Here is a 13,126-nt window from a genome sequence, read left to right on the forward strand (position 1 = left end):
GCCGCACAAGTCCCTCCGCCCACAGGTGACGGGGGTCGTTGAGAGAGTCTCTTTGGCGGGTCGAGAGGGGAGTGGGGTGCCCCCATGATTCAGGCCCCCCCCCCCCCGCAGGTAGAAACTGAGAGGCGGCTGCAGACAGCTCCCCAAGCTGGCGGGAGCCTGGATCCATTGTGGAAGGTCTGTGCATAAACCCCCTGAGGGAACTGAGCCTGAGAGGCGGCCCTGCCCCGACCTGACCACCTGAACTTAATTCTCACACTGAATAGCAGCCCTGCCCCCGCCAAAAGCCCTAAGGCTGGAAGCAGCATTTGAATCTCAGACCCCAAACGCTGGCTGGGAGGATCAGGAGGCGAGGTGGGTGTGAGGAGAATATTCAGAGGTCAAGTCACTGGCTGGGAAAATGCCCAGAAAAGGGAAAAGAAATAAGACTATAGAAGGTTACTTTCTTGGAGAACAGACATTTCCTCCCTTCCTTTCTGATGAGGAAGAACAATACTTACCATCAGGCAAAGACACAGAAATCAAGGCTTCTGTGTCCCAGCCCACGCAATGGGCTCAGGCCATGGAAGAGCTCAAAAGGAATTTTGAAAATCAAGTTAGAGAGGTGGAGGAAAAACTGGGAAGAGAAATGAGAGAGATGAAAGAAAAGCATGAAAAGCAGATCAGCTCCCTGCTAAAGGAGAACCAAAAAAATGTTGAAGAAATTAACACCTTGAAAACTAGCCTAACTCAATTGGCAAAAGAGGTTCAAAAAGCCAATGAGGAGAAGAATGCTTTCAAAAGCAGAATTAGCCAAATGGAAAAGGAGACTCAAAAGCTCACTGAAGAAAAGAGTTCTTTCAAAACTAGAATGGCACAGATGGAGGCTAAGGACTTTGCGAGAAAGTATGATATCACAGAACAAAGAGAGAAGAATGGAAAAATGGAAGATAATGTGAAATATCTCATTGGAAAAACAACTGACCTGGAAAATAGATTCAGGAGAGACAATTTAAAAATTTTGGGACTACCTGAAAGCCATGATCAAAAGAAGAGCCTAGACATCATCTTCCATGAAATTATCAAGGAAAACTGCCCTGAGATTCTAGAACCAGAGGGCAAAATAAATATTCAAGGAATCCACAGAACACCTCCTGAAAGAGATCCAAAAAGAGAAACTCCTAGGAACATTGTGGCCAAATTCCAGAGTTCCCAGGTCAAGGAGAAAATATTGCAAGCAGCTAGAAAGAAACAATTCAAGTATTGTGGAAATACAATCAGGATAACACAAGATCTAGCAGCCTCTACATTAAGGGATCGAAGGGCATGGAATAGGATATTCCAGAAGTCAAAGGAACTAGGACTAAAACCAAGAATCACCTACCCAGCAAAACTGAGTATAATACTTGAGGGGAAAAAATGGTCTTTCATTGAAATAGAGGATTTTCAAATTTTCTTGATGAAAAGACCAGAGCTGAAAAGAAAATTTGACTTTCAAACACAAGAATGAAGAGACCATGAAAAGGTGAACAGCAAAGAGAGGTCATAAGGGACTTACTAAAGTTGAACTGTTTACATTCCTACATGGAAAGACAATATTTGTAACTCTTGAAACATTTCAGTATCTGGGAACTGGGTGGGAGTACACACATACACACGCCCACACACACACATACATAGAGACAGAGTGAATTGAAGAGGATGGGATCATATCTTAAAAAAAAAAAAATGAAATCAAGCAGTGAGAGAGAAATATATTGGGAGGAGAAAGGGAGAAATTGAATGGGGCAAATTATCTCTCATAAAAGAGGCAAGCAAAAGACTCATTAGTGGAGGGATAAAGAGGGGAGGTGAGAGAAAAACATGAAGTCTACTCTCATCACATTCCACTAAAGGAAAGAATAAAATGCACACTCATTTTGGTAGGAAAACCTATCTCACAATACAGGAAAGTGGGGGATAAGGGGACAAGCAGGGTGGGGGGGATGATAGAAGGGAGGGCATGGGGAGGAGAGTGCAATTCGAGGTCGACACTCATGGGGAGGGATAGGATTGAAAGAGAATAGAAGTAATGGGGGACAGGATAGGATGGAGGGAAATATAGTTAGTCCTATACAACACAACTATTATGGAAGTCATTTGCAAAACTACACAGATTTGGCCTATATTGAATTGCTTGCTTTCCAAAGGGAAGGGGTGGAGAGGGAGGGAGCTAAAGAAGTTGGAACTCAAAGTGTTAGGATCAACTGTAATGTTCTTACCACTAGGAAATAAGAAATACAGGTAAAGGGGTAAAGAAAGCTATCTGGCCCTACAGGACAAAAGAGAAGACGGAGACAAGGGCAGAGAGGGAGGATAGAAGAGAGAGCAGATTGGTCACAGGGGCAATTAGAATGCTTGGGTTTGGGGGGGGGGGGGATAAAAGGGGAGAAAATTTGTAACCCAAAGTTTTGTGAAAATGAATGTTAAAAATTAAATAAATAAAAAAATAATAATAATAATATTAAGCCCTTAACTAGATTCATGTTTTAAGAGAAGTTGAATTATTAAGGCATAGGAGAACATATCCGAAATTAATCAGTCCGTAAACATTGTGTCCACTATGGCCAAGGTACTGTGGATACAAAGCCAAAAATGAAATAGACCCTGTCCTCATAAAAACTTCATTTTATACAGGAAAGACAATATTCACAAAATAGTTTGGAAGGTAGAGGAGACACTAGCAGCTGGGAAGATCAGCAAAGGTCTTAAAGTGCAGTAGATGGTGTTTAAGCTAAATTTTTAGTGGAAACCAGGCAAGGTTGTTACTGATATGACTCAGCCTTATCTGTCAAGAAAACTGGGATAGAAAAGGTTAAATGGCTCCATTTTCAACCTATTAACGCAATGTCAAATACAATAATACTACTGAATGAAGTAAAAATTAACCACTACTGGCTAGGACCTGGACCTATGATTTCATTTAATTGTTTTGAGGAACTCTGGCCAACGAGAAGAATTCCTCTCTTTCACTATTAAGTGACTAGCCCAGGGACACATAGGAGTATGTATCGGAGACAGTTAGGTAACTGTGCTGTCTTGCCTCTCTGTTCTTGAGTACTTTAAAATAGTAATTCATTCAGTAAAATCTAGCTTCATGACAAACATTATATGAGCGAAAATCTAGGAGAGCATAAAATTTTAGAAAAGACTTTAAAAATTATATATTTCTAGCACCCACATTTTTAGTAAAATGTGAATGGTTTTAAACATCAAAATATGTTGTCATTTCAGCCATTGGAAAGGTTCATGCTAATAGCTATTATGTAGATGTTAGCTGTTATTGCAGATTAAAAGCTTCATCATTGCTGTTAGTTCTTACATTACTCTAATTCTTTGCATTTTTATTTCTAAATATGAATGCTAAAATAAGGTAATGGATAAGTATCTGATTAACAATTAGGATGATTAGGTTAAGGTCTGCCTCTCACACATATTGAATTGTGATGTCCTAAAGAAGTCATATAACCTTTTGATTTCAAAGACCTTGAAATGTAGAAGGTATTAGAAATCCCCAAACACAAATTCCTTCCTCTCCCCCAGGAATTCAAAACACTTACGAAACTTTATGACCATACAAAATAAATGTATATTGTACTCGCAACTGGTTAGAGAGAAAGCTATAAATATGCTATTCCCTCCACATTGATGACTGTCTTGTCACTAATTTGTAGAAGAAAATTTTTAGGAGAGTTAATCATTCAAATGATGTTTAATATGTATTTGTTTTCTTTAGTAACTATTAGTAAATTTTGTTGACATAAGATTTTGTGTTGTTGTCTTTGTTCTCAGCAGATAAAATGAATTTTCATGTTTTACTGGGTTATATTGTTTTTAAAAGCTGTCACTGTCTGTCACAGGTAGGAAAAAGCCTGAAGTCACGTTCATGGCATTGGAGGAAGTTGAAGATGTTTTAAAGAAGCACATTCAGGATGGCCCTGAAGAATTTGTGACAGAACTTGCTGAACATTTAATAAGGCAAGTATAGAAATATACTCTGGATTCTTCATTTTTATCCATCAAAATAACATTCTGATTTGTCCATAGAAATTCACTGATTATTGTTAACATTAGGAGAAAAAGAATTTAACCAAAGTCTGAAAATTAATTAAGAGCTCAGAATTTAAAATATAAATAAGTTTTGCAAGTTTTTCTTTCCTACTGATTCAGTGGGTTTCTTTTCTCTTATATTCTAATACTTTAGTGGATCCAAAGGATCACAGAATTTCAGAAGTGGAAGGGACCTTTTAGGTGGCTTAGGCAAACTCGTACCCAAAAAGGAATCATTACCACATGGGCAACAAACTGAAATCCAACTTCAGTTTAAAGACTTCTAATGTCGCCTTCCCAAAACAGACCGTTCCATTTTTGGGTGACTCTAATTATAAGGACATTTTTCCTTATCTCAAGCTTACATTTGCCTCTTTGCAACTTGTACTTATTGCTCCTAGTTGTATCCCTTTGACCCAAACAGAATAAATCTAATCTTTCCTTCATGGGATAGCTCACATGCTTCACCCTTGAATTTTCTCCACTGTAAACATTCTCTCTTTTTTTTTTTTAAGCTGGTCTTCATCTGTCATGTACACAGAGCCCTTCACCATTTGAGTTACTCTCCAGTTCATAAAGTCCTTTCTAAATTCTTGCACTCAGAACTGAATATACCACTCCAGTTGTAGTCTGGTTAGGGCAAACCACAATGAGGCTATTATTTCTGTAAGCCATGCCTTCCAGTGCAGCCCACAATCATATTGAGCCTTGTTGGCTACCACATCAATCCATCAGTAAACATTTATTAAGTGCCTACTGTGTGCCAGGCACTGTGCTAAGCTGTGGAGATTCAAGAAGAGGAAAAAGGAACTTTCAGAGTTCCTCAAGGAACTTACAGAGCAATGGGGGAGACAGTATGCAAGCTATATACAGGATAAATAGGAAATAATTAAAAGAAGACACTGGAATTAAGAGGGGTTGGGGAAGTGCTACCTGTAGAAAGTGGGATTTTAGTCAGGGCTTGACTCATATGGAACTTGCAGTCCACTAAAACCCCAAGATTTTTTTCAGACAGTCTAATCATGCTTCCCCCATCTAGTATTTGTGAAGTTACTTTTTTGAATTCAAGTGTAAAATTTCTTAATTGTGTCTGTTAAATTTCATTGTATCAGACTCACCCTAATACCTAAACGTTAAGTATCACTTCCAGCTTTGTATCACCTGAAAATACCTTTTATCCAAGTCATTGATCAAAATGTTAAGCAATATAGAGAAAATGACAGATCCCTTAGGCATAACACTGAATACCTATGTTGACAGTAAACCAAATGTTTACTCTCTGACCCTGACCAATCAGTTGGGTCCATTTAATTTTACTGATGCCTAACTTACAAGTGGGCATGTGGTACCCAATTCCCTGCTAAACGTTAACATGAGCTACTCTTTCAAACACTGCTAAAATCCAGGTACCCTATCATTAACATTTAGCTGATATTCCAATTTTGTAATTGTCAAAAGGTCAGTAAGACTAGTCTGTCGTCTGAAATCTTGGCATTTTGTGATCACTTATTCCTTTTCTAAATGTTTGTTTGCCAATATTTTCTTTAATAGATAGAAACTAGAATTTTGCCAGGAATTAGAGCTAAGCTCAATGTCCTACAAACTATATTTTATTATATACTTTATTTCCTATAAACTGTATTTTCCTTCCTTTAAAAAAATTGAGCTACCATTCGATCTTTCCCCCACTCTTGCTTTGTTCTGTTCAATTCCCTGCAGTCTTTGAGATGTCACTGACCCTGAGTGACTTAGCAGTGATGCCTGTCCTTTCTCAGCCACAGGGTGCAGTTTGTTTTGGCTGATGTTCTCTCACTGTCTGCTCATCCACTCTGTTAGCCATTCTTATTCTATTTTTTCCAATCCAAAAGCTATTCTTTGTAGCACAGAAAGCAGAAGCAAAGTAAGAATTAACCAACACTGCCTCATGACATTCTCCCTGAGGAGTGGTTCTGTCCTGTCTTTGACCTTGCTCCCAAATCAGCTTAAAAAAAAATCCTTTTCAAAGATAGTTGTTCTTACAAGACTATACAATAGGAGATTTCCATAGTCATTACATGGAAAGAATACCACTTAGGTCAGGTAAGATGCAGCCCCCTCATCCACATATGACCATGTATCCGGTTAGTAGGTCAGGGGTGGAGTGAGTCATGGAGCTATCTGCCAAATCTGAAGAGCAACTCTCTCCTGCTTGGGCCTTTTGATGACAAGGAAGCCCCATATTCATGGCCTGGGGCCACAGAGAAGTTTTACATTGACCATGTGGCTTAAACTTTAGCTGTCTTGCTTTTTAGGTAAAGAACTAGCCTGGTAGATACTGATTCTTTCATAATGTTGCTCCCTTCAGACAACTGTTTTTCTTCCTCATCTGAATCATTTCCACCTGTGTTCAGGATTTCATTCATGAGTATCATATCCTTCCTGGGCTGACTTTCTTTGTAGAATTTTAATCAGAAACACACCTATCCTTTCTCTGAACCCTTTGAAATCTACTCTCCCTAAATTTACGGTGCATGTCATACTATTGCCATTTTTATTCTCCATCAGACCCTAGGAGAAATTATTAATTTACTCCAAGGTTTCCATCATTTCCATCTCAGCAACCAGTTTCTCCCTGTTAGTAAGAATCAGATCCAGAAGAAAATTCACCTTTTTTGGTTCCTCCACTTTTCAGAGAACACACTTATTAAGGTAAGTCAGAAATTTTTTTTAGCTTTGATTTTGACAGAACTTCAACAGTTGTCTAGATGATTTAAGTCCCCCATGCCCAATATGTCACTTCTCTATGCAAAATAAAGGAGCACTTAGTTTCCTGAAATCTTCATCTCTCTTCTTTCTGTCCATCTGGCCTTTACTATACTTTAATGAAAAAATCACTTCTGTTTTCCTCCGTATTGAGGATTTCCTCTGGTTCCAATCCTACCCTCTCCACTCCAAACATCCTTGTTTGGGAAGAAAAAATTAGAAGTACCTATTACGTATTCTGTTTATAGCTCTCATTTCACTAAGTCTAAATGATCCCTGCAAAATCCAATTTACTTCCTTGCATTCAGATCTCTAGTTCTGTTTCTTTGGGCCTAAACTTTGTGATTTTGTGTATAGACATTTGATCTCTTGGTGGTTTTTTTTCCCTTTGCTTTGTTTTTTACTAGCTCTTCCTAACTTGGAATTTGCTTCCTATGAATTTCTGGGCATCTTAACTTATTTTGTGGTGACTCTGTAGTATCTAGCCTGGCAGATACGGGAAATTTTCTTCCTCCATTCTTTTCAGTTGAATTTTTTTTTTTTTACTAGATTTGCAAGATATTAGGCAAATACATTACTACCAGTCTATCAGTCTTATTCCTGACCAAGGAATTATCAGTCTTATATTTTAAACCGTGGTTCAAAAATCCAATCATATTAGTCTTTTGTTCACTACTTCAAGTCCACTTTTCTGAATAATATCTGTCTAATGCTCACCAGGAATTAAAATACCACTTGTGACCCTATCATCTTCAGTTTCTTGCTCAAAGACTTCTTGGTTTTCTAGATTCCTTCTTGCAATATTATTTATGCCCACAAAAATTACTAAATGTGGGCAATGATTAGCCTTTTAGATAAGAGCTTCTCAGTAATGTCTTGGATACATGCCTTGAGAAGACAACATATATTTCTTTTGCTCTCAGGTTGAAAATTTCTGCCCCAGCACCTCTGACTTGGGAGTTATCAACAACCATTACTCTTGTGGTGTTTTTTTTCTCTGACAATTAATGATTTCTAACCAAAAAAAGCACCTGCGAATCTACTTGATCATTCATTGGAGAAGTACCTGCTTCTGCCTCAGATATCAGCTCCTTTTCAGATTTATTTGAAGGAGGGAAGAACCCTCACTGTAAAAAAAATTTTTAAAGATCCATATGGATGATAATCCTTGTTCTCATCCTTGTGTGTGACATTGTTCTACTCTCCAACCTCTTGACATAGGTCAGGTTTCTCTGTTATGCTTTCTTAGATCCTTTTTCCACTTTATTTCTTTGAATTTGGAAGTCCCTTTGCTAATCATGTTTTTAAAATGGTTGATGATCATGTGGAAGGTAAAGAGGCATTCTTCAGACCCTTCTATCTCCTCTGGGAGGGAGATGAGCCTACATTTTGAATACAGATGTCAGGCACATTGCTCTGACTAGTATACAATCATACACTTCGTGTAAGTCACTGCAGATACACTCAGTCTTTCTCTTTCATGCTTCTTTTGCATTTTTATAGCTCACCTCTTAAGCTCCTTTATCACCTCGTAAGAACCTGTTATCCATATTCATTTCCTTTCCCATCACTCACTAATTTTTTATTTTGTCTTACTAATACTTACTTAACTTTTCTAGCTTACCTTCCCTACCATCTCCTTGGGGCAGTTAGGAGGCATAGTGGATACAGTGCTGGGCCTGGAGTCAAGAGGATAGAGTTCAAATCTGGCCTCAGAAAGTGTCCTTGGGCAAATCACTTCACCCTCTTGGCCTCAGTTTCCTCATCTGTAAAATGAGCTGGAGGAGGAAATGGCAAACCATCCTAATAACTTTGCCAAGAAAACCCCAAATGGAGGCATGAAGAGTAGGACACAACTGAAACGACTTGAACAAAAATTATCTTCCTGAGTCCTTTTTATATCCTTTTTCTCCAAGCTTGTTCTTGTTTCAGTTTGAATCCTCCTTTAGATTGAGCCCCCTCCCTTGTTTAACTTGTTCTAGTTGTCTACTCAACTTGCGGACTTCTTTGAGCCATTCAGGTCATAATCCATCCTCACACTGTAAAACATTATAAATTCACCACTTTAGCAGTCTTTCCTTACTTTTTCTTGATGTTTGGTGAATACCACTGGAGCACTCAGCCTGAACTGTTTTCAAAATAATCTATCAGGGTAAATTCAACTACATTTAATTGTGCTATGCAAATATATGTTTCTTATTTGCAGATACCTCAATAGAAGTTATCTGGAAGTGGTACGTTCAGTTTTTATGTCTTCAACTTCTTCTGTGTCCGGAGCTAGTAGGAAACGTACCATCAAAGATTTACAAGATGAGGTGTCAAATTTATACAACAATATTAGATTATTTGAAAAAGGAACAAAGTTCTTTACAGGTACATTTAATATTGTTTTTGCTTTAATTCTCATTTTTTTTGGAAGCTGTGTTCATTAAATATCTTGTTTTACAGATGATGCACAAACCAACCTTGCCAAGCACTTGCTCAAGACTGTTTGTACAGATATCACTAATCTAATTTTCAACTTCTTAGCTGCTGACTTAATGATGGCAGTAGAAGATCCTACCACCATAACAAGTGAGGTAGGTATATTAGTCTTTTTGCTACTCTAGAAGAAACATAACATATAGGAAATTATTTGGGGATAATATATGCTGATTTTTTTTTTTACATTAACCAGAGATTACCATCATGCATCTTCCATCTATTAGATTAATAGTAATAACTATGAATTTGGGGTTATATATTTTTTATTCCATCTTTAAAACATATCCTAACCTTCTGTTATTTTCCCTCTAGGTAAGAAAAAAGATTTTACTTAAACTGCCAGAAGAAACTAAAGGTCCTCTCACAAAGCTCCATAGCTCTCTGAATGAAAAAGTAAGTGAAGTTTGAAGCATTATTAGTATTCTGGGTCTAGAAATCCTTGTTGACATTAAATTGGTATAATGGTACTTTATGAATATTTGTTATTATTATCAGTGAAACTCTACATAACCAAGAACTGAACTACTTTCATACGTTAAAATCGTTTCTGACATTTAAGCAATTTAAAAGAGACAGGTAGATATAGTGATAAGTTTTTAAACATAAGCCTTAGACCAAATGTCTGATTTAAACAAGTTAAAAACGATTCAGGGTTTTTAAAAGAATAATAAATTATACTTTCTTTGTTTTTTTTCTTGAACTCTTTATGTATTTCTCTAACAATGTACATATAGAATAATGTATGGTACTCTGTAACTTTCTTTAGAGCTTAGAAGACTTTCTTTCTTTTCTGGACTCTGCAGCAGATGCTTGTGATATTATGGTGAAAAAGGGAGACAAGAAAAAAGAAAGGTATTACCTGATTCATCCATCTATGGTTAACATTTCTCTAACTGTGTCTCTTAAGACAAACATGATTTGACCTAGAGAAAGCCTGATTTGCTCTTAATTAACTTGATCATCATAATAGTTAAAGTCTAATACTCTTATGATACCCACATACTTTTCATGTACTTTTCAAAATTCAACAATCTGTAGTTGATAAAACCCAGAAATCTTTCTGTCCTCATCTACAATTTTCTTTATCTATTTTCTAGAATGATTTTTAGCATCTTAGTCTCTTTATTCCATCCCTTTCCCCTGTGAAATGTTACAGAATTAAGTTGTTTAGGCAACTAAAGGACTAAAAAATTAAAGACAGAGAAAACACATGTTTTAATTGGGGAACAATAAAAACTTTCAGTCCAAAGCAAATAGAGCTTTATTTTGTTGTTCAGTCATGAGTCTTTGTGACTCCATTTGGAGTCCATCTTGGCAAAGATACTGGTGTGGTTTGCCATTTTACAGATAAAGAAACTTGAGGCAAACAGGATTAAGTGACTTGTCCCAGGTGATTTAGTTTTGAAGGGTGAAAGATAAAATGACTGAGGAAAACAAAGGTTTGATCTCAGTATATTGATTTATCAAGCATTGCCAGCCAATTTTCTATTAAAATGGGAACAGACTTCCTCATCTTGGGCCTAGACCCCAAATACAGGGGGAGACAGACTTTTATACCATAAAAGCAATTAAATAAGGACAATTAATGAAAAGGAAACAATGCAACATTTCTAATTGAATGAAAGATTAGGGACTTTCCAAATTAGGAGGAAGAGAGTAAATAGGTACAGTTCCCTGAATTCAGAAAAGGAGTGTCCTACTTCCCAAGTATCTGTAATCAAAGGAACGTGGAAACAATAATTGGTTAATGAGTACAGGACTAGTTTTCAGATAAAATGTATGGGTTGCTTGAGATGTACAATTTTGAGAAAACACCTTATATCAATCTTTGGACTCAGTATCTGGTCAACAGAGCCCAGGTCCTTGGATAAGCAGCCAAGAGAGGTAGTTCAGCTTCCCAGCCACTCAGGGCTAGTTCAAACAATGCAATAAAGTTTTCTCACAGGATAGAATTGAATGGAAATGGAACTAAGCTAGCTGCAGAATTAAGTCATAGGGTTGGTTGTTGTCCATTCTCGAAGAGGACCAAAATAACATCACCACAATAAAGTGAAGTTTCAGTGTGTCTGACTGTGGCTGATCAGAAAAATATGAGCTCGGAATGCTCTACCACAGGTTGAGCACAGATAGTCCATGTGAATATTTGGGGTGGATACTCCAAATTTGCACATCCTGTGAACCTTTGTGCTGTTTCAATTCTGCTTTGCACATAAAACACCACACACTTTCTGATGTGTGCACGCCATGCTGAGCAGTTTGGTGCCAGTATCTTCCACATCGCACAATCAAATCCAAAGTACTTGAGAGTGTCCTTGTTTCACTTCTTCCATGCGAGTTCTCCATAAAATAGTCTTTTTGTCAACTGTACATTTTACATTCGAACAACGTGGCCAGCCCATCAAAATTGCACTCTTTGATGCATAGTTTGAATGCTTGACAGTTTAGTGCGAGCAAGGACTTCAGTGTCTGCTACCTTATCCTTCCAGGTGATCCTCAGGATCTTCCTAAGACAGTTCAAATGGAAGCAATTCAGTTTCCTGGCATTGTGCAGGTAGACTGTCTGTTCCCCAGGTGGCATACAACCGTGAGGTCAGCACAACGGCTCTGTAGACCTTCAGTTTAGTAGTCAGTCTAATACCTCTTCTGAGTCACAAGATAGAATCAGTGTGGTTCACTCAGTTCCCGCAGTTAACATGTTGTCCCAGTCCCGTTGAGAGCTAATAAGTGAGGCCAAATTTGAACTCAGGTCCTCTTGATACCAAGTATTCTGTACACTATGTCATGTAGCTATCCTCATGCTTTATTTTACATATGATAAAATATGGTAGTATAACTAATATTTTTCCCCCTAGGCAGGTGCTGTTCCAACACAGACAAGCGCTAATTGAACAGCTGAAAGTTACAGAAGACCCAGCTCTCATCTTACACCTTACCTCAGTTCTGTTGTTTCAGTTCTCAACTCACTGCATGCTACATGCACCTGGACGATGTGTACCACAAATCATTGCTTTTCTTAGCAATAAAATGCCAGAGGTAGGTATTCATTTTAGTGTATTTGAAATTTTATTCTAGTTTTCAGATCTGAACTAATTAAATAATTCTTACTTGCCCTCTATGTCAAACATATTATTAACATATCTTTGCCCAGTTCAGCATTTCTGAGAATGTCTTTGTGAACTCCACAGATTTATTTTAAAAATAGAATTTAGCTGCCTATTTCCTTTTCTGTCAGTCACTTTTGTCAACTTCCCTTGCTCTTCCCCCCTTAGGATCAACATTCTCTTCTGGTCCGATACCAAGGCCTAGTGGTGAAGCAGCTGGTTAATCAGAGTAAGAAAACTGGACAAGGAGATGACCAGTTGATTAACCAAGTAGACAAAGAAGATGCTAATAATGCAATTCGAAAGGAACTTCAGGAAATTTCCACCTCTATCAAGGACCTTGTCCTCAAATCCAGAAAATCTTCTGTAACAGAGGAGTAATGATTTTAATTTATTTTGATATTTTTCATGTAGTCAGCTATTTTCTTAAAGAAATGGTTACAAAACACTTCTCAGTTGAGTGTTTCAGCATTGCCTTCTGCAACCACTTCTTTTTTGAGAAGCTTGTGTGAAATCTCTCCTACCAGCATACTGTATGTTTTTATCCCAGTCTTCTGGTTATGAGATGTCCCTGTTTTTAAAATGTGTTACCCAAAGAAAATTTCTGTGTTAACATAACTAGCAGTTGTAATTTTTGCAAATTTATCATTGTCTTTTCAAATTTTAACTAAATAATCCCTTTTTTTGTCTTTTTTTTCTATTTTGTCTTTTCTTATTTGTCTTTTCCTTGT

At 37.4% G+C, this 13,126-nt stretch overlaps 1 protein-coding gene across 3 annotated transcripts in view; it reads left to right on the forward strand.

Annotated features, from left to right (window-relative positions):
* Positions 1–13,126, forward strand: part of UFL1 (UFM1 specific ligase 1) — a 48,793-nt gene that overhangs the window by 27,027 nt on the left and 8,640 nt on the right. For 2 of the 3 annotated variants that reach the window (XM_072642876.1, XM_072642879.1), the window contains exons 13-19: positions 3,879–3,996; positions 9,017–9,183; positions 9,259–9,389; positions 9,607–9,687; positions 10,061–10,146; positions 12,147–12,327; positions 12,564–12,772. In XM_072642876.1, coding sequence (XP_072498977.1) covers positions 3,879–3,996; positions 9,017–9,183; positions 9,259–9,389; positions 9,607–9,687; positions 10,061–10,146; positions 12,147–12,327; positions 12,564–12,772 — 973 coding nt within the window. Of the gene's footprint in view, positions 1–3,878; positions 3,997–9,016; positions 9,184–9,258; positions 9,390–9,606; positions 9,688–10,060; positions 10,147–12,146; positions 12,328–12,563; positions 13,096–13,126 lie in introns of those variants that run through there. The other variant, XM_072642878.1, reaches the window with a different exon arrangement.

The sequence above is a fragment of the Notamacropus eugenii genome, chromosome 2 (assembly GCF_028372415.1).
Source record: "Notamacropus eugenii isolate mMacEug1 chromosome 2, mMacEug1.pri_v2, whole genome shotgun sequence".
NCBI classification, from domain to species: domain Eukaryota; kingdom Metazoa; phylum Chordata; class Mammalia; order Diprotodontia; family Macropodidae; genus Notamacropus; species Notamacropus eugenii.